General features: G+C 42.2%; 1 protein-coding gene across 4 annotated transcripts in view; it reads right to left on the reverse strand.

Moving 5' to 3' along the window:
* FBXW7 (F-box and WD repeat domain containing 7) overlaps nt 1-19,595 on the reverse strand; it is a 99,004-nt gene that overhangs the window by 32,851 nt on the left and 46,558 nt on the right. Inside the window, exon 1 of one of the 4 annotated variants that reach the window (XM_015624907.1) lies at nt 194-383. The exons of the other annotated variants lie outside the window; for them this stretch is intronic. Within the exon in view, the coding sequence (XP_015480393.1) occupies nt 194-352 (159 nt within the window). The 5' untranslated portion in view covers nt 353-383. Of the gene's footprint in view, nt 1-193; nt 384-19,595 lie in introns of those variants that run through there. 4 annotated transcript variants of the gene reach the window in all.

Below are 19,595 nucleotides of genomic sequence, written 5' to 3' on the forward strand. Positions count from 1 at the left end.
CGCCACCAAGCGCTGGCAGCGCTCCCCGGCAGCGCACTGACTGCAGCTACGGCCGGGCGGCAGCCCCCGCCGCCGGCACGTCTGCGCCCGCGAACCGCCGCCGCGGAGAACGCGCGGCCCCCGCCCGCCCCTCGCCGCGCCCCCGCCCTCCGCGGCCGCGCACCCGCGGGGAGGGGACGGGGCGGCCACTCACTTTGTAGAAGATCATCTTGAGGGTGCCGTAGAAGCCCATGGTGTCGGCGCGCTTCCCCTTGCGCGGCGGCGGCGGCGGCGCGCGGGCCCGGCGGCCGGGCAGGCGCTGGCAGTACAGCCCCTTCTCCGGCAGGTAGGTCACCGCCTCCCGCGCCGACATGCTCGGGCACGGCGGGCGGCGGCGGCGGCGCTGCTCGGCCCGGCTGGCCCGGCCCTGCCCTGCCCTGCCTGCGCGGAGCGCGGCTCCCCCTGCCCGCCCTGCCCGCCGCCCGCCTCCGCCCGCCCCCCGCGCCCGCCCCGTCCCTCCCTCCCCGCCCGCCTCCGCAGCGGCGGCGCGGCACTGCGGGATGCGCGGCCGGGAGGGACCCGCGGGCCCCGCCGCCGGGAAACCGCCCCCACCCCGCGCAGAGAACAGGGGGGGGGGAAATTAAAAAAAAAGCAAACCAGCCCCAGGGCTGAGTGGGTTTGGGGCTATTTCCCCTTTTCACCTTCCCTCCCCCCCCGCCGCCCCCTTCTCCCGCACCGCCTCCGAGGCAGGGGCTGCCCCCAGTTCCCTCAGTGCCACTCTCTCCGCGGTTTTCCAAGCGGGTGCAAAACAAGCTCATTTCCACTAATTATAATTATACCATCGCCCTCGGCGGGCCTGGCTGGACTCGTCCATGACTGCATTCCGTGGACAGACGCAAATTAGTCCTTCAAAAGTGCGGGTAATTTTAGAATAATTTGAAATGCACTACAGTTTTGCCAGGGAAAAAGATGCTGAAATACCCTCTATTGGCTAAACAATAGAATAAACGGCTTTTGAAGATGTAGGAGTTGAAAGAGCCGAACCTAGCAATTATGTAATATACATTAAAATCCTAATCCAGAGCAGAGGCGCGGCGGAGCTGTCAGAGGCAGGAGCGGGGTTTCCCCAGCAGGGAGGCAGGCAAGCTTTCCCCGCGCACCTGGAACAGCCTGCGCGCACACACGCTCCCCTCTCCCGCACAAGGTAGCTCTTGGGCGGCACCAAGCCATCTTAGCTCGGGCTTCAAATCCTACGCAGGATTCTCACCTGAATTTCAGCGAAAGCACAAGGAAAACCCTTGGTAATTACTTGCTAAAGAACGCTCCTTTTTTGGTCATTGTTCACATCAACAAATCTGTCCAGTTCACCCTTACGGCTCGATTCAAGGGCATTGAAGTTCCTGACATATGGCTGGGCTCTCCGACAGATACCTGGAACCGGCACAGCAGCTGGGCAGCTTGATTTTTCTTTAGTTTCTATACGGACAACTCAAGAGACTTCAGCTTCAGAAATTTTTCTTTTTTTCTTTTTTTTCCTCCCTCCTGCAAAGTTTTCTGCCCAAGTTCAGAAAGAGCGTACCCTGAACATGATCTGAAGCTGCAGCATTCCCCTATAATTTTCCCCAGGTGCAGTGGAAACTGAAGATGCTCAGCAGCCCTCCGGACTGATACACTCAAACAGAAGGAAGCATGTAGTCCCTTTCCTACTGACCTGAGGGGAAACCATCTTCTTCTTTATCACCCAAAGCAGTACAAAAAAGGTTCTACCTTTATAGAACACACATCTAAAGGAGTGGAAGCACTTTCTGTAAAAAAACATTAGCTTCCTCATTAGTACTTTAAAAAATCTCATATGTATTATTACTTAGCAATAGCTAAGTGTGGCAGGTGTTAGCACACCCGGCTAAAGTGAAATCACTACCCCCACAGCACAGAGATTCTGCCTCTGTCTGATGTGTCTCCCATCCAGCACTGAGTCCTCACACTGTTTTTCATCTCCCAGTGAAAATGGTTCTGCCCGTCAAATCTTGGCATTTATGCCATTATCCATTAAACTGCAGTGCTGTATATTTTATGAGAACAAAATGGTCTTGAGTTGACTTCATACCTCAGATATGAACAGAGCTGTACATATCCCGGGAGACTATTACTGCTTCCCTTTGCTAGCACATCACATGCAAAGGGGAAGGGAAAAAAAAAAAACACGGGCTGCATATACACATTAAATGATCACAGGAAGCAAATTAATACTCAAATCATCAGAGTAAGAATGAATTTGAACATTATCACTGTGAGGACTTGGAAGTACTTTATATATGCACTTGCCTAATGCTCTGTGATGCTTGCAGCTATCTCTGCCCCTTCTCCCACCAGTGAATGCACTCAATGCAGAGAGGGGATGATGGCTACTCTTGTTCCAGCACAGAAGCAGGAACAGGCAGGAAATCCCCAGGGATTAGCCTCTCCCCCAGCCCAAAGGCAAGTGTAATCTGACAGCATGGCTAGATTTATCTTTTGAACAAAATTTGCTTCAGAATTAAGCAGTCAATGAGTTGAATAATAATTAGAAATTACTATTTTCCTCTCTTCTGGAGTACTACTATTGCAGATTACTTCTCTTTTGATCATGATTGGCAGATATTCTCTCATGGTAAAAAAACCCACTGACTTAACTACTAATCACTTTGCCACAGTCAGGACCCATGTAATAACCCCAACAATCATTTGCTAATGGTAGAAAACTTGGTATGTCAGGTACTTATTCTGCACAAAAGGTTTGGGTTTTTTCCTAATTTTAGATACAGATACCACAGACAGACATGACATTTGAACAATGACCATCTCTCATCTAGCAATCTGCCTTTCTCAGAGCAAAACCCAAAAATTGCACATGGTTATGGCTCTGCCTCTCACCTTTTTATATTTTTCTCTGTAGTAGTCCCAATTTTGATTCTCTACAAATAAAGAAACATTCCCATTTCTCAAACTAAGTTTGATTGGCTCTGGGTAATTGCAAAATTACTCTAGTTGGATGTCTGCTCTTCCCCAAAATGCCTAACCATAGCTTAGGCTTTCCCTAGTTATTGGAGAAGAATGTGCTCCACCAAAGGCTGAGGGCACCTACTGTTAGACTCCTACTTCTAAATTCCTCTCTAGAATGGACTTTCTCAGTCTCCCTTGACTTTGAAAACCACCCTGTTCTCAGAAAAAAATTGTGTAATGAATGCACCACACTCTCCCTAGTAGGAAATTAATTAATTAAGGTTTTGCAAATGTAATGTGGAACTGCCTAACCTGGGAAGATTGCAGTCACACAGCTTCACCCTGTGCCTTCTGGGAAAATACAAAGGTGGAGGAATGGGACCCCAACCCTGCAGGTGCTTTTGAAAGCCTGACAGCAAGTAGCAAAGAAGATGCATTCACTTACATCTCTACCAACATTTGAAATAATATTTACTACAGTAACTTTACACACCAAGAATACTTAATGGTATAAAGCAAACATTCATCACAAATTAAGGTACACTGAGGAAGACTACAGTTTAAAGCAATGCAAAGAGAAAAATCAAAAGTTACCATGTTTCTTTCCCTGTCTGGTATATGTTTAATTTCAAAGGTTGGTCTTACTTTGTTTAAGCTGACAATAATTTTTCAAGTTCTTAAAACCACAAATAACATACAATTCCTGACATTTAGAAAAATGTCTACACCAAAATTACATAGTTTTCAGTGGACACAAGTCCAATCTTATTTCCCGTCAGTACTGCCAACTCTTAATTAAAAAAAATTCACAGCATCCAATTCTTTTCCTGTTGGCAACATTTCTAGCACCTTTACCAGTTTGTCATGTGGCATGCTGTAATTAAGACCGTCTATTACTTCTAATGAAAGACTAGAATGAATTACAGAAATCACCCGCAGAGCTATATAATCCCCAGAAGAACGGAGATTACAGTGCAACAGACCAAAGAAACAACATTTTTTGTTGGGTGTTTTTGTTGTTTTTTTTTTAGTTGGAGAAACATTTTTGAGTGGAGAGACCACAGGACGGTCTGGCTGTGGTAATGGCCAGTCAGCATTTTGAAAAAAAACACTGGCACTTAAACCAGGGAATGCAAAAACCATAATTGGCATTTCACATACACACATATGTGCGTCGGGAGCACAATGTGTGCAGGAGGAACTGCGGAGCAATATGGTTTGGTATCTCCATTAATATTGGTAAATGCATCATTCAAGACAGTGCCAGAAGGGATTCTGTGTACTCTGCACATTTAGCAGACGCTTAGCAGACTGACTCCTTTAGAAACATTTCAGAGGGATTTTTCTGTGTTGTCTAATAGGATTGCGGGGTTTTTTTTCTATCCAGGAAATCAAACATCCTAATCGGGAGGGGCCAAATCCTTAGCTGCGCGAGATTTACCCTGGACACAGTGAAGATGACCTGAGAAGAGCGGTCATGCTTAGTTGTTTTCCCCTTTCTCAAATTCGGACACACTTAGGCTTTAAACACTCCCCTTCTGCTTGGTAATATAGTTTGGGCAGCTGCAGCAGCCAGCACTTTGTCTTCTATATTCGACCTATTCATCCAACTACATACTTCATTTAATTTGCCAAATGCTCCCATTCAGGCAAGAATCTGGCCCCACAGAGAGATACTTCTGCCATCTGCTTTAGACACTTAACTACAGCTTAGCTTAGGACACCTACATTTAAAAGCCTAAGTTCCCATTCACTCAATGAGAAAGACACATGCTAGAGGCCAACATGTGTAAGGTCTCAGAAAAGGAGAAAAATATTCCACAGGATAGCAAGTGTTTAACATGTTTCAAAGTAATTCAGGGTAAGCCTTTCCACTACAAAAAGGCACTGCTATTGTTGTCAGATCTTTTTCTTTTTGAACTCTTATTAAATTAAACAAGTGAGCCACTAGGATTATAGAAATCCTGTGTTCTCACAGTTTCTCCCAGTTCAGTTTGGGCTAGGCAGCAGCATTACAGGCTGCAGATCTGAGATTTATTAGTGTGCATCCCAGTTGCTGAGCTGGAAGTATTTTATGGGTAAATTCCAGATCTGTGGGCAGGGTGAGACAAAGGTTTAGCACACTCACCAGTTAAAGAAAATGGGTATTTGACTGAGGAAGCTCAAGGGTACAGTGTAGGATGCACCTATCACACAGGTGTAACTATGTAGAAGATACCATTAGTACTGATGCTGAAATGAATTTAGGTGCACCAGTTTGTGACCAACAGCTGCTACATTACAGCTATGAGGGAAGAACAAAAGCAACTTGGCTCCCTGAAAGCAGTTCAGATAGAAGAATTTCTGCTCAATTTATTTCTAATGTGTGCAGCAAGCTTAGAAAGGTTCACTCCTGCATGTTTGCCTCAACAAAGTTAGAGGAAGAAATTTACACTTATGATCATGTGTAGTTCAAGTGTAGCACAAGCAATTCTGGACACTGCAACGTGCACTGATCAGCAGCTTAATGATAAATGATGTATTTTTAGAAGACTGATGAACTTAAGGTTCGGGAGGAAGTAGTGAAAGCAACAGTAACTCTATTATGGGAGGAAGGACACAGAGAGGCATTACATTAAGTTGCATGAAGCCTTCCAAAGCTCACTTAAGTGGAGTGGAGAATACATATTATGAAGTATGATAGGTAATACAGAACTGTTTCACTAACTGTATAATGCTTCTTGGCAAAGCATTTTGAAGACTGCTTTCAAAATGAAATTCCTCACACATGATTATCCGTGATTTCCATGCAAAGTAAGGTACTGTAGTCAAACAAAATTGTAAAAAGACTTTAAGCTTTGTTTCTGCAGGGAAGGAAATGTCATTGGTAGCAACTGAAAAAAATCAATTAATATTTCTTTATAAATCCTGATCCTATTAGAATAGTGTGAACTTTGATTACAAATAACATTTTAAAGGTATATATCTATAGCAGAGATTTCCCATAAACCACTTCCTTAAAATACTTGCCTTTAAAAAAATAGAGTTCTAAATAGATTACGATAGAATTCAAAAGGTGTGCTAGTTAATGGCTATAAAAATAGCTTTGAAAAGGATTTAAACATGAAGTGTATATAACAGATTTCAGCACTGGATGCTTATAATAAACTTCAAATTATGTTTTAAGAGCAGGGAGATTTCACAGACAGGCTTAATGTAATACAGCATCACTGTGTCTCCAGCAGAGCAGATCTCCCCTCTGAAGGTCATACATCCTGTCCTCTTTGCTGGTTCCCTGTAGCTGGGCACAGAACTTGCAGCATATGCTTTGATGCTTAGGTTATTTTAAAGGAGAACAGCCAAAGCTGTCATACACCCATTAGTGGAAGGAACAGATCCATGCATGGTGATAACACCAGCTTAAAGATGTCCCGGTCTCACCTGCTCATTCCCGTCCCCAAACGGCTCTTGCCCTTATTTCTGCAGGAACAAACATCTGTAGAAACACCCTGTGAACCAGATTCATTAACTGATGCAGGGTGAAGAGAGATGGGTTTAAGTTTTTACCCTTGAGGTTTTCTTTCTTCTTTCTTTTTGAACTAGTTGCTAGTTTAAATTTCCACCATGCTTTCACAAACAACTGAGCCAGCAGAAGCAAATGAGCAATTCACAGGCAGGGCACAAACTCCTTGAGCCAGCTACACCACTGAGAAAAAGGTATGAGGAACTATGACCCGAGTGTCCCATGCAGAGAGGATAAGCCTATTATTTACACCTAGAGGCATCACTTTCTCAGCTACAGCTTCATGTGCATTTAAGCCAGCAAAGCTACTGGGAAGAAGAAAAAACCAAACAGTTCCTGCATTTGTGCTGCCCTTGGCCATTCATTTCTATGCTTGCATCACCTTCTCAGGTGCCACCACAGCCTTCGTTGTATGGCTCTGTGGTCAACTATAGTGGCAACTGACCTCGGGTCACCTTTTTGCTAGGCTATTTTCCAGCCAGGTCAGATTCCTCATCGCCCTCACTGCACAGCCACACACACAAATCCGTGCCTGCATGGCAAGAGGTACAGCCCACTCTCTCCTTTTTAACCTCCCCAGGCCCCCAGAAAAGCTACCTTTCCTTGAATCCTTACAAAACTACAGCCCTAGGTGAAAAAGGCAAAGAACTGCAGGGTTTGGGCTTTGTCCTCCCAACCCAGAGGACTGTATTATCACCAGAACAACTTATTTGCATTGAAAAATATACTTCAGTCTGTGATAAATGGAAATGGACACTCAAATATTTACCACAAAACAAGCACAACAAGGTGAACTGCAGGCAGGGGGTGTAATGCCAACCTTCTTTAAAACATGTCATGTTGCAACACCAGGAAGCTTGTCTCATTAGAACTCTGTATTATTTCACTGAATAAAACTAACAAAAACAGAACGTTTTTCTTCCCAAAGCATTTTTCTTCTTGTTAAAGAAAAAGATAAATTAAAATAAAATATCAGTGCAGCTAAGCTTCCTGTTGCTTTTAATTCCCTGTGACAGTAACCACATGCAAGTTTTCTACACAGAAATATATGGTTTGTTTTAAAACTAGCAATATTAGCATATAATAAACATTTTTTTCATAGTGCATATTCATAAGGAGCAGAGTTAAGGTTAATAATGCAACCTGCACTTTCACATCCTTCACTGCTTTCTGTGCAACAAGAACATTATTAGTTGCTTTTTTGAGTTTTGTTTTTACACAGTATTGTAAGATTATTCATTTTTCAAAGGAAAAGGTATTACATATAATAGATCTTGCAAAACATTCTCTAATGGCAGCAGCTCTTCATAAGAACTGCGTCTCCATTCATTGTGCTCCTATTAAAGTTAACTGTAATCTATTTATTATATCATTAAACTTAATATATTGTAAGATGAATTCTATTTATAGATGCAGTAATAGCTGTGCTAATCACTCAAGTTCACATTGAACCAGTCTGTGCTTCTGAGTCACAGCAGCAGTTGCTTCAGAGACCAAAGGACATTCCTAAATTTCCTGGAGCGATGACCTTGCCCGTTACACACTGTACGAGCCCGAGTGGCCCCGCAGAGCAGCCCCTGCAAGCCGTGGCTCCCACACCTGCACCGTGGAGGAAGCTGGCACCACACATCCCATCCACTTTCCTCCCTCGGCCCACTCTTCTCCCAGATATCCGTACACACCGCTGAAGTCAAGGGCAGCAGCTGCCACACCACAGCAGCAACCAGTGCCACCTGGGCACAGGGTGTTCTGCTGGCACAATATCAAGATAGCAGTCACTGCCTGGGGTCGTTTTAAATTGATTTTACCTTATATTCCTACTACAGTCGTTTCACAGATTCTGCATGTGACAATAGTCCATAAAGTTAGAAAACCATGCACTACAGACTATTCTTAGGCATACAAAGCACAAGCCCTCCTTGCTGATCAACACGTGACAGACACAATATCCAAAAAAATTAATAGGGATCAGTTCCTTTTTTTCAAGATTTCAACCAGAGAGCTCAGTTGTTTTGTTTATATTGACAAGAATGTTTTCAAATTGGAGAAGTGTGCATTTCTGCTTTTGAACACCAATGTTCAAACTGTTTTCACTCAAATATAAGTAGGTTAGCAAATCACCTTTGTACAGAAAAAGAAATGTAGGCTTGGACTTGGAAGGCTTTCCAAAAATGTCTGTCCTTTACACTGAATACAAATGGAGGACTGGTATCTACTGCTGTTTTCTGTTAAGTTTTTTTTTTTTTTTTTAGAGATAGGTTAATTTTAATTGCCAAGAGAAGTGCTTGTTTATCTGGCATAATCTATACAAATTTATTTACAAAATAGTTTCTGTTGTCAATTGTGGTACATGAGAATGAGAAGGGGTTAGTTGTGAGTCTTTAGGCTACAGAAAGAAGAATTCCTGGAATTACAGATTAAACCAGAAGGATTTAGGAGGAATGTAAAGAAAAAACTATTAAAAATGTCAAATCTCTTTTCCTACCTGTTTTACCTAAAGGGGGTATAAAGGTTACAAACCCAAGCATTCAAAAGAATTTGAAATGACAGGAATAAGATGCTTTTGCTCCAAAAAGCTGCTTAACAAGACAGCCTGTGCATGGTACATACTAAATAAGAGAGATTCTGTGGAAACAAACAGTGTCTGAGGTTGTGATTTATTATACATTGTTATCCACCTGTGCACATGCATCAAGTTTGCAAATGCAAACATTCCAATGTTTTAGGCACGGCATCCCGGCATCCATTTTATAGCAGCAAGGGAATTCACCCATCATGTGGCAACGCATTGACTCCCTATCCAGTGCCAGTGACACGGAACACAGCCTGAGCCCCCCGCGACGCCCCACCACTGCGGGTAACCAGCAGTGAGGAACACAGCAGGATGCACCTTTGGTGCCAAAGCCCTAGAGGAAGGTGAAACATGATGTGCCAGGGCAGTTTGCTGGTAACAGAAGTGTAGGGTCCTTTAGTCTCAGCTTTGGAGGCGATTGTTCTGTTGAATGTGTATGAATTTCCTGGGCTCTCTCCATCTTTTCCTCCTCCTTGTTTCTCTGTAAGGACCATCCCCATTGTCCTCCATTCTCTTGCCCTGTGCTTCCTGTATCAATCTTCTGGCCCAGTATTTCCCCAGTAGTTTCCTCCCTCCTGCCCTCTCCACAGCACCAAAGTCTAACAAGACTTATTGTCCCACCTTATAAATCCTTTCCTTTTCCATCCTCAACCATGTTTTCTCCCTCCCTGGAATTCAGGGGAAGCATTTTTCCCATACAATGTTCAAGCATCTACAAGGCAGGGGACATCTGGACTGCAGGACACAGAGTCACAGAGTCATATAAAGGCCAGGGTTGGAAGGGACCTTCAGGTTCATTTAGTTCCAACCTCTCCCATCGTGGGGAGGGATGCCACCCATTAGATCAGGTTGCTCAGGGCCTCATCCAACTTGGCCTTGAACAATTCCAGTGATGGGGCAACCATAACTTCTCTGGAAGTGACTCCCTAAGGGCCTCTGGGTAAAGAATTTCTTCCAAACATCTAACCTAAATCTCTCCTCTTTCAGTTTGACTCTGTTCCTCTTTGTCCTGTTACTACCTGCCTATATAAAAAGTGAGTCCCATATTTTTATAAACCTTCTTGAGGAACTGAAAGGCTACACTGAAGTCTCCCTGGAGCCTTCTCATCTCCAGGCTGAACAACCCCAGCTCTCTCAGCCTGTCTTCACAGAAGTGCTTCGGCCCCCTGATCATCTTCTTCATGGTGTCCTCTGGACTTTCTGCAACATGTTCATGTCTTTCTTGTGCTTTTCCAGAGCTGAACGCAGCACTGCAAGTGGAGTAGAGAGGCAGAATCCCCTCCTTACCCTGCTGCCCACGGGGCTTTTGATGCAGTCCAGGACACGGCTGGCCTTCTGGGATGCAAGCATGCTGCTGGCTCACATTCAGCTTTCTGTCCACCATGTCCTCCTCTGTAGGGCTGCTCTCAATGAGGTCTCCCAGTCTGTACTCATGTCTGGATTGCCTTGACTCAGATGCAGCACCTTGCACTTGGACTCCCAGCCTTGAGAGGTTCTAATCGGTCCACTTCCTAACTTTGCCCAGGTCCCTCTGGATGGAGGATCCCATCCTTCTGTTGTGTCAACTGAGTTGCCAGCTCTGGTCAGCTCCTCTGTACCTAAGGTCAGTTTCCCTGGGGATCTCATCCACTAATTCTTTAAAGGACTTAAAGTTTACTTTTCTGGAGCTCACAGTCCTGACTTTGCTCTTTGTCAGGCGTGTGTTCCTCAAGATCAGAAACTCAGTCAGGGCATGGTGGCTACAGCCTAGGCTGTTTCCAGTCTTGACCTGTCTAATAAGCTCCTTCACAGTGGTGAGCCCCAGGTCCAGTAATGCTTCTTTGCTTTGTCTAATACATGTACCAGCAAGTTATCTAGAGGATATTTGATGTTTCCTTTGCCATTCTTGCCCACATCTGCAGAGCAGCAGGAAGCCACCTCTGCAGGGAAGATTCAGTTCTGCCTACACTGCCTTTGGCTACAGAATGCTCGGTGAGTCCCGGGACAGTCAAGTCAGTCTGATCAGCACTAACACCTGGTAGGACACAGACTCCTTGCAGCCCAGAGTGTCTCTGGTACAGGGAAATGGTCACTTTCCCATGACAGACACTCTGCCCTAGCATTAAGTGGCAGTGGTGGTTATAAAAGGGAAAATTGCACATTCTACCTGCTTCCTTTTCTCACCCAACCCACGCCTACGGTAGAGCACAGAGAAGGGGATTTACTCTTTTGCCATGAACCCTCATGATTTATTGCCATGACAACTCTCCCCTCTCCAGAGGCCTGGGGGAGCCCTGTGAGCTGGTTTCTCCTGAGTGCATTCTTCCTGCAGTGGAGGATGGATGCCAAACCTTTGCAGAGCAGAAAGGAATGCCAGGCATCCCGGAGACACACCAGATGCTTTGAAGGCTTGCTAACCCACTGTCATTAACCTTATGCTGTGCAATTGCATGTCAAAATGGGCTACAGGCAGAGCAAGCAGGCCTGCAAACCTGCCCCATCTAAAAACATTCTTCCCCAAACAGGTGCTTCCAGTCTAGAAACCACACAGTTATGCTTGCCTGCCTCTACAAGAGACAGAGCACTGCACAACTTTGGGTAACTAATCCCTCATCCAGATGAGAGGGATGGCAATTGCTAATTTATTTTTTTTTTACACTGGATTTAGCTTTACCAACACAACTCTTTGTAACAGATGTTTCATAGAATTCAAGAAGTACAAAATAGGTGGCACATTTCAATGTTTCAGAGATATTTTCAAACAGTGCTACCCCTACAAAACCGAAGAACTACAGCTTAAAGAAAGAAAATTACCATACCTGTCCACTGTTATGTCTAAGCTTCTTTTGGGAAAGCATTTTGTTCAATAAAAGCTTATGCTTCCTTTATAAAGCTGTAACATTTCTACTTGAATCAAAGAAACTACTAGTCAAAAACTCCTGTTTCTGCTCTCAAGGAAAACTGCATGTTGCAAACTTCTCATAACTTCAGACTTCACATATTTAACCATTTCTCTAAAAACTTCTGTAAACTTGCCAGATCAGTGTAATGGAACTGATGTGCTCCCTAAACCAATCCATTCACTGTGGGTTAAACAGCAAGACAGTTAACTAAACTCCTGGGTTTTGAAGCTTACAATTTTTTTATTTATAGACAGGATGGAGTAAATTAAAGATTTCAAAATTTTTTTGTTTGCTGTTCCATTCACTTGTAACCACCAAATTAGATGGCAACCATGGTTTTGAAGTTTGTAAGTTTATGGAGACTCAGTATTTCAATTATTTAAGGAAATATAAGATCCAATTATTTAAGGAAATGCAGTCCATCTAATGTTACTGATTTACCAATTAAATGCTACAAAGTAAAATGCCAAGGAATCATCCATGTCACCAATGTGGTTGGCTGCACAGGGAAGTATCTTAAAACTATTTTAAAATGGAGAGGAAATAAATACAAAATATTGCAAACTGTTATTTGAAATTAGTACACTAGACGAGAGATTTAAGATTCTGTAATAAAGCCTGTGCAAATATATGTCCTAGTTCCTATTCCTTTTATTTTGCTGAAAGCAACTACTAAAGCTTGTTATTAGCTATAACATTGCTTGAGCAATGCCAGCAATGTTCTGACAAATCTCTAGGGATTTTTTTACCCACTTTCCCTTTATTATCATACTCCATCTCTAATATTCAATCAGTGCCAAACTGGTTTATGTATGCCAATCTTTCTCACAGAAATGGAAAAATATCCTGCTGTATGTCATAGGCCTGCTGATGTGACAGGGAGAGACTGAATGGAAGTGGGAAAGGGAAGCAGGAGGGAGGCGGATGAGAGCACCAGCCTGCAGTCTGGTATTTAGCAGAAGTCTCATTTTTTTGATCAGAAAGTTGGCAAAAAATCAAAGTGCAGACTAGCATTAGTTAGGTCCCTTTTAATTTAACCTTCGACACAAGCTTCACACATCACGTGGACTCTTCCCTTTAGTCTAATTTCAGATGCAGAACATACTTGTGCCTTGAAAACTGGCCAGACCTGATTTAAAAATCCCCATTTTACTACCTACCTTCAACAAAACACGCTATGAGCCACTGACCAGATCACTCGCTGATGAACCTAAATTTCAATTTCTATGCAGTTATTTAAACACAGCCCAGTTGTTAGCTGAATTTCCCCTCTGGGACAAGATTGTACAATGTTCACTTTTGTCCCTTGTAAAATCATAGACAATGTTTAGGAATATTTGATTAAAAATAAAATTCTGGGAAGAACTCATTTGCTGCTTGTGTAAATATAGTTCCTCATTAAAATTTGATAACAACAGTCTTAATGGAATACTACAACCTCATTCATGCTTTTGAATAAAGTGATTTAAATTGGCATGAACACAGTTTAAATACACTTCTTCCCAGCTAACTGTTGGCAGCTTTTTAACAGCCTGCAGGGACAGGTATGACTCATGCCTGCTCTTTAAAAACTTTTTTTAAAATGCAGATTTTTTCCACTGGTCTATTGTGCTTTACAAGTAAACTGAAAGAGACTAAAATTAGAAGGCAGACCACTATCACCAGAGGGATTAGGAACTCCTACACTACGTCGATTCCAAAAGCTGAATTGGTTGACCTCTACTAGGGACTCTTTTATTTCGGTTCCTACTAGATTTCTGGCAAACTTTATCCAATGTCCCTCCTGGTTACAAATCATTTTAATTCCCTATGTTTCGGAACAGCGGGTGGTCTCCAGATTCACATGCAACACTGCACTGAGCAGCTCTCATCCTCTGCTATGCAAGACTGAAAAAAATGAAGGTGTTCCCCCTAAGTAAGTCAGCATGAGAATGCTACAGTCATATGGCAAAGCTCTTGGGGTTTTCCAAAAAACTGCAGCAACAGTCTTCTCAAGTGCCTTATGCACAACATGCTAATATTTACTGATTCTGATTAATACACAGAAAGTTTGGTGGACAGTTGTTTAAGAAGGGAATCCAACAGCCTCAAGTTTAGACTGAGCAATCAACCTGTCAAGGAAAAGACAGCAGAAGATACTAACCTTCCCTGTAATTCAGGCATTTTAGGTAGTGCAGACTACTGGGTTAAAAGCTAAAACAATAAGGTACGTTTCAACTTAAGATAGGGATGTCAGCCTCCTTATCAGCACAGTCCTTCAAAGAGCCCTCTGAAATTTGCTTCCTTTGAGACAGACAAGCCTCACATCTGTAGCAAGATGTGTGGGCTACTCAGTCCTGAAGAGCACAATAGGTGCTCTCAGGGTAGTATCCTCTTAACCAGAAAACCTGAACAAGCTTTGTGCTTCTTTATGCAAAATACCTGGGGAAAAAATGTTAAGTACTTAATTTGCCGTATCACAGAGGAAAGTTAAATGTGACTCAGCGGGTGTACATACTGAGAAGCAAGAACACTCACACTAACTGGGATTTGTTCACTTTCCTGTTCATGATAGCTGGTTACATTACCATATTATGTGCATCTACTTTAGGAATGGTGGGCTTTTGCTTTTACAGCTGGCAGTTTTGTGTGGCTCTCCGAAAGGATATAGAAAAGTGACCAGTAAGCTGGGTTAGCTGCTCAGTATTACAGGCTAAATGGGGAAAAGGAGAAAGAGGAAGACTCATTCAGAGCCTGCACTGATCTAAAGCATGGGTCAATAGTGCCAAGACCCAGAAAACGCAATTCATTTCCCATTTCCAATTTCCAGGGGACATCTATTACAATCTAAAAGGTATCTGTTGTGAAGAGCTGTGATACTAACACTGTTTTCTAAGCAGAGGCAGTGTATGCTGAGGTTAAAGAGACTGCTGTACTAAAAGAAACCACCTCAGAATTAAAAAAAAAGGTGTGAAAAACAATCATAATGCCTCCTTCACCTCCACAGAAACTATACTTTTTGTTGCAATAGGAAGTGGAACTCTTAACTTAAAAATTTAGCAGATATCCAAGTATGAGAATGGGGATGGATACCAGGCTAAGGAGCAGTCAAGGCTGTGAAAACAACCAGCATACCAAATTCAACCCTCTTGATCTTTTGGAAGGGTATTTTCTATATCTGCAACTGGCAGTTAACATTTTTCTGGGTTTTTATCTACCTAAATATATAAATAAGCAATCAAAGTGTCTTCAGCTCCGGAGGAGAATCTGTGCTCAAGGGTATGTGACATCTAGAGAGATCCCAAGGAACGGTTCATATACCCTTCATCTTTTCTCACTGCTGAGGTACTGACTTAGCCCTTGATGAAACAGAATGTGTAACTGGTCTCCAAATAAGATTCCACCATGCAAACCAACCTGCTGATGGTATCAACAAGAGAGTCAAAGGCTACTGCAGGTTTGTCCAGCCAGGCCACTATCATATATCCAGCTTCCATTATCTAACAAAAGTTTGAGCAATAACACCCAGATCTGGATAAATCTGGTCCTGCCCAACCAAAACCTCTAAAAGAAATTATCAGCTGACGTCTTCCAGACAACACAAGAATTTCAGGAAGGCAAATTAACTATTTTATGCCCCTGACAAGCCTTTCTAAACCTTCCAGCAGTTCTTCCAACATTTCATTTCCCTGAAACAAAACCACAGTTCTCAGAAATATTCTGGAAGAACACACAACTAAGAAAAAATTTCCCAGTGCTCAGATGTTAAGCCTACCTCCCCACAGCATTAGTGTCTTCAAAATGTCTTTAAATGAAAAGGAAAAGAGGAGTAGCTTGCAGTAATTTCCAAATAATGCAGTTATACTACCTTTTATCTGTATGGATGCCATGGTGGAATTGCACTATTCCTTTAGGGGCGTTTGGGAATGAGGTGAGAATATTATCTTGATCTGCATTAAACCAGTAACTGAATTGAGTATATTTGCTTCTTCATGTTAAGCTAATTTCAAGAAGCTCCTAATTTGTTAGCACTTTTCAGAGTGATCTTGAAGCTGGAAAGGAAGGGAACAGACAGTTCAATGTGTATAACAAAGGTTTGTCAAATAACATCAATATTCCTCATAATAAACTTGCCCTTTCAAAGATCTGCTTAGAGACATGGTAAAGACCCCAGCTCAAAGGGACCAAATGGACTGAGGGGCTCACAAGCTGAGGGCTTAACCTAGAGGTGAAACAGACTAAAAACCTGGCTAGGAATCAAGACTGCTTCTTCACATTGCCATTCCCACCTTTTGGTTGGAAACAAGCTTGGAGTCCATGGGTGGGATCACCAAGTGTGCAAGCACACACTCTCTCCACATCAGTGCCTCTAGGCAGAGCAGAGAGGGTGACTTTAGACAACATCAGTAGAAAACTGCAGTTGACAAGGAAATAAATCTTTAGGAAGAGGAGGATACCATGCTTTTACCAGTTCAAATCCCATCTCCAAATATATGTGAAGATGACTACTGACAACCAAACATGCTTTACATCAAGAACAGTTCTAGATCAGAGTCCTGTCTGCTCCAGAAGCATTCCTCATGCCTACTGCCATCTCATCCTAAGGAAATGCCCACACCTCTCTACAGACATTCTTCACTGTAAGACAGCATACCTTTCATAAGCAAACTTGTCAAAACCAGCTCTCAAAATGGCAAGCCATGGGCATATTCTCTGCTGGATATAGCTGTACTAGAAGAAACTACTCTCCTCTCCTTAACAGATTTCAGTCAGTGAGCTAAACTGGCTTATACAACTATATATAGTAGTAGATCTTTGGCAATAAATGCACGTTTTTCTCCTTAAACAGGCTAAGAAGTGATGACATGAGCAGCTTAAGTGGCAGATCTTAAACAGCAGAAGACTGCTGGCAGGATGCATGACAAATACCTGCAAGTAGCCCAAAGGGTGGCAGTTTATCCAGCCAACTTAGCTGAGCTGGGAAATGACATGTTCACAGTACCAACTGGTCACAATCACAGAAGCCAAAATACACTGGATTCCCTATTGGTAGGATAAGTGCGCTGAATTCACTGGGGCCTCATGGTACTGCCAGGATTGGACCCAACATCTTAAAAGACCCTATTACTGCTGCTTTAAACATTAAAAGCAATGAGTAAAATCCATTTTAATGGATTTTAATCCCAAATTGAAATCCAATACCTGCAAAGAGTGGTAAGCCATCACAGATGACAATACCCCCCTCAAAGAAAACCCCAAAACATTTTGATAAAGCGTAATCTGTTTACAGAAGTTGAGACCATCTACTAACCGACCTGAAGGACACCTTTAAAGCCTGTATCTGCAAGCTCTTTAAGAAATCCACTCATGCACAGAAATCTGCAATATGAAAAAATCCTGGGAGGGAAAGTTCAAATATGCAAAAAAGTACAAAGTCAGACAGTACAAAGAGTTTACAACTTTCTCTCTCTCTGTGGCTTTTTTTTAAACTTGTTTGAATACCTGATTTTTCTTTCCTTTTTTTTTCTGCTCACTGGTAAATAAACAGAACAGGCAATTTCTTTCCCACCTATTTCAGCAAAGTCATAATAGTAAATTATTTTTTTGTTTGTTGCAGCAGTTGCAAGAGGCGAAAAGTTATTACTTAGTGAACCTAGTGGATTTATTTAATAATTCTTTTATCAGTAAAACCATGTTTTTTCTTTAAACATGATAGACTTCTCTTCAGATTAGAAAGTTTCTCCTCATAAACAATTTTCCTTCCATTTTACCTGAGTTTCTTGTGCCAAGATGTTTGAAAAAGGCAACTTACACAAATATTTATATCTAAAATTCTCATGAGAGAAACTATAAAAGTAACTTTACCAATGAAACTGACTTTCTTTATAATCAGAGTCCAGAATCAAATGCTAGTATTTAAAACATATATAAGAATTTTACCACAGAGAAATATAACACAACATCTACATCAACTGTCAGAGACAGTTAAATTTTCTTTTATGTTTGGAAAAGAAATCAGTAGGAAAATATATCAGCTTTGCTTTTGAGAGTTGAGAGTAAAGAATTGCTATATTTTTGTTAACCCTTGTCATATCAGAATTCAGCCATTATAATTTATGTCCTTTTAGAGTTCCAAAAATGAACGGGAACCTTACTCTCAGAACACCACAAGCCATAAAGACAACACAACAAAAAACTGAGAATGTGATGGAACAAGTAATGAGAGTGTAAATCTGAAGTTCAGTGCTTCTCTCCATTATCAGTGCATGGTAATTTTATGCTATTTTCTGCTGAGGTTCCTTTGAACAGAACATTGAAGAGTGATTACATGTCCAAACTTTAATAAAATGTCAAAATCCACTGCTTCATTGTATCTGCAATCGTGATGGATTCCTCCTACACATGGGATAAGAAAGGATAGAGTTTTGTATTTATGGTGCTCCAAGCACTATGTTTTAAGTTGAGGCTTGATGTAAATCCATTATTTGCCAACCGGAAAGTCATTACTATAACCCCACATTTTCATTAAAAAGGCATTTTTGCTCTTAAAAATATGGCTTCAGATCTTGAATACACTTCTAGAGAATAAAGATTTTTAAAACCTTAGTGGGTCTCACCACCAAACAAGTCTATGGCCAACATCATGTGTTACCACTATGAGGGGGACAGCAGACTGGGTTCAACTCTGCTTAAACTGAAATAGAAGAAAATACCTCCCCCTTGGGAAAAGAAGCTGCAGAATCTCTGGTTTGGCCTCAAAACTTCTACCCTTTATAGACCAAAGCTCACGCCTCCAAGCTCTGAGGTCTGTTCAACGCCAATGATTAAAACAGCCATATGCGACTGTGGTGGTCCTGCTTCCACCTTCCTGCCTCAGGTGGTGCTGTCAATGCCAGATGGAAACTACAGCCAAACAGACCTGGCATCAAAGACACATTCATCCTGTTCTCTGGAACTCCCATCATGCTGAAGTTCCTATAGTCAAGGTTAACTATATCCTAACCTGCAGGCTAAAATTCCCCCACTTATTTTTCATAGCACAGCTACCTTCAGACAAAACAGAGCCAAACTTTTAATATTGATTTCTCTCTGTATTTTGGATGTATTTCCTCTTTTTACAATGAGGCCACATGTGAAAACTTGTTACTCAAAAGAGGTTCCTTTTTTACTCATTCTACTGCCTACAGATGGTGCCAAAAGTAGTTCTTCCTATCTACTGTAGAAAAAAGAATCGCTCTTTGAACTTCAACAACCAAAAGCATCGTAAAGATTGTACACAACCTATGTAGAGGGAACACACTAAAGAGAAAAAATCTGTCAAGAATGCACAGTGAAATGTTGACAGCCAATCCAATGGTATTTAGTCAATACAATAAAAATAAAAAGTGCACTTTTGCACAGTGCAGAGCTGAATAGCAAATCTTACCACAACCTTCTTGCCAGGAGATTTAGCTCTCCTCTGAGCTGGGCTTCGATGCGTCAGAGAGGAAAGGATAATTCTTGTATTTTCTTTGGAAACAATGCAATAGTGATTGTGAGACACACTTGTCTGAATTAGATGTATAATAACAAGTCTCATAAGAGACACTCTGAACTTCTAAAGCTTGCCTGGCAGTGATAGGAGCTATTAAGGGGTCTGCTTTAATGGATAAGAAACATGACAACTCCCACAGAGAATCAACTGGTGCTGTGCTGGAAG

The sequence above is a fragment of the Parus major genome, chromosome 4 (genome assembly GCF_001522545.3).
Source record: "Parus major isolate Abel chromosome 4, Parus_major1.1, whole genome shotgun sequence".
Classification (NCBI taxonomy): domain Eukaryota; kingdom Metazoa; phylum Chordata; class Aves; order Passeriformes; family Paridae; genus Parus; species Parus major.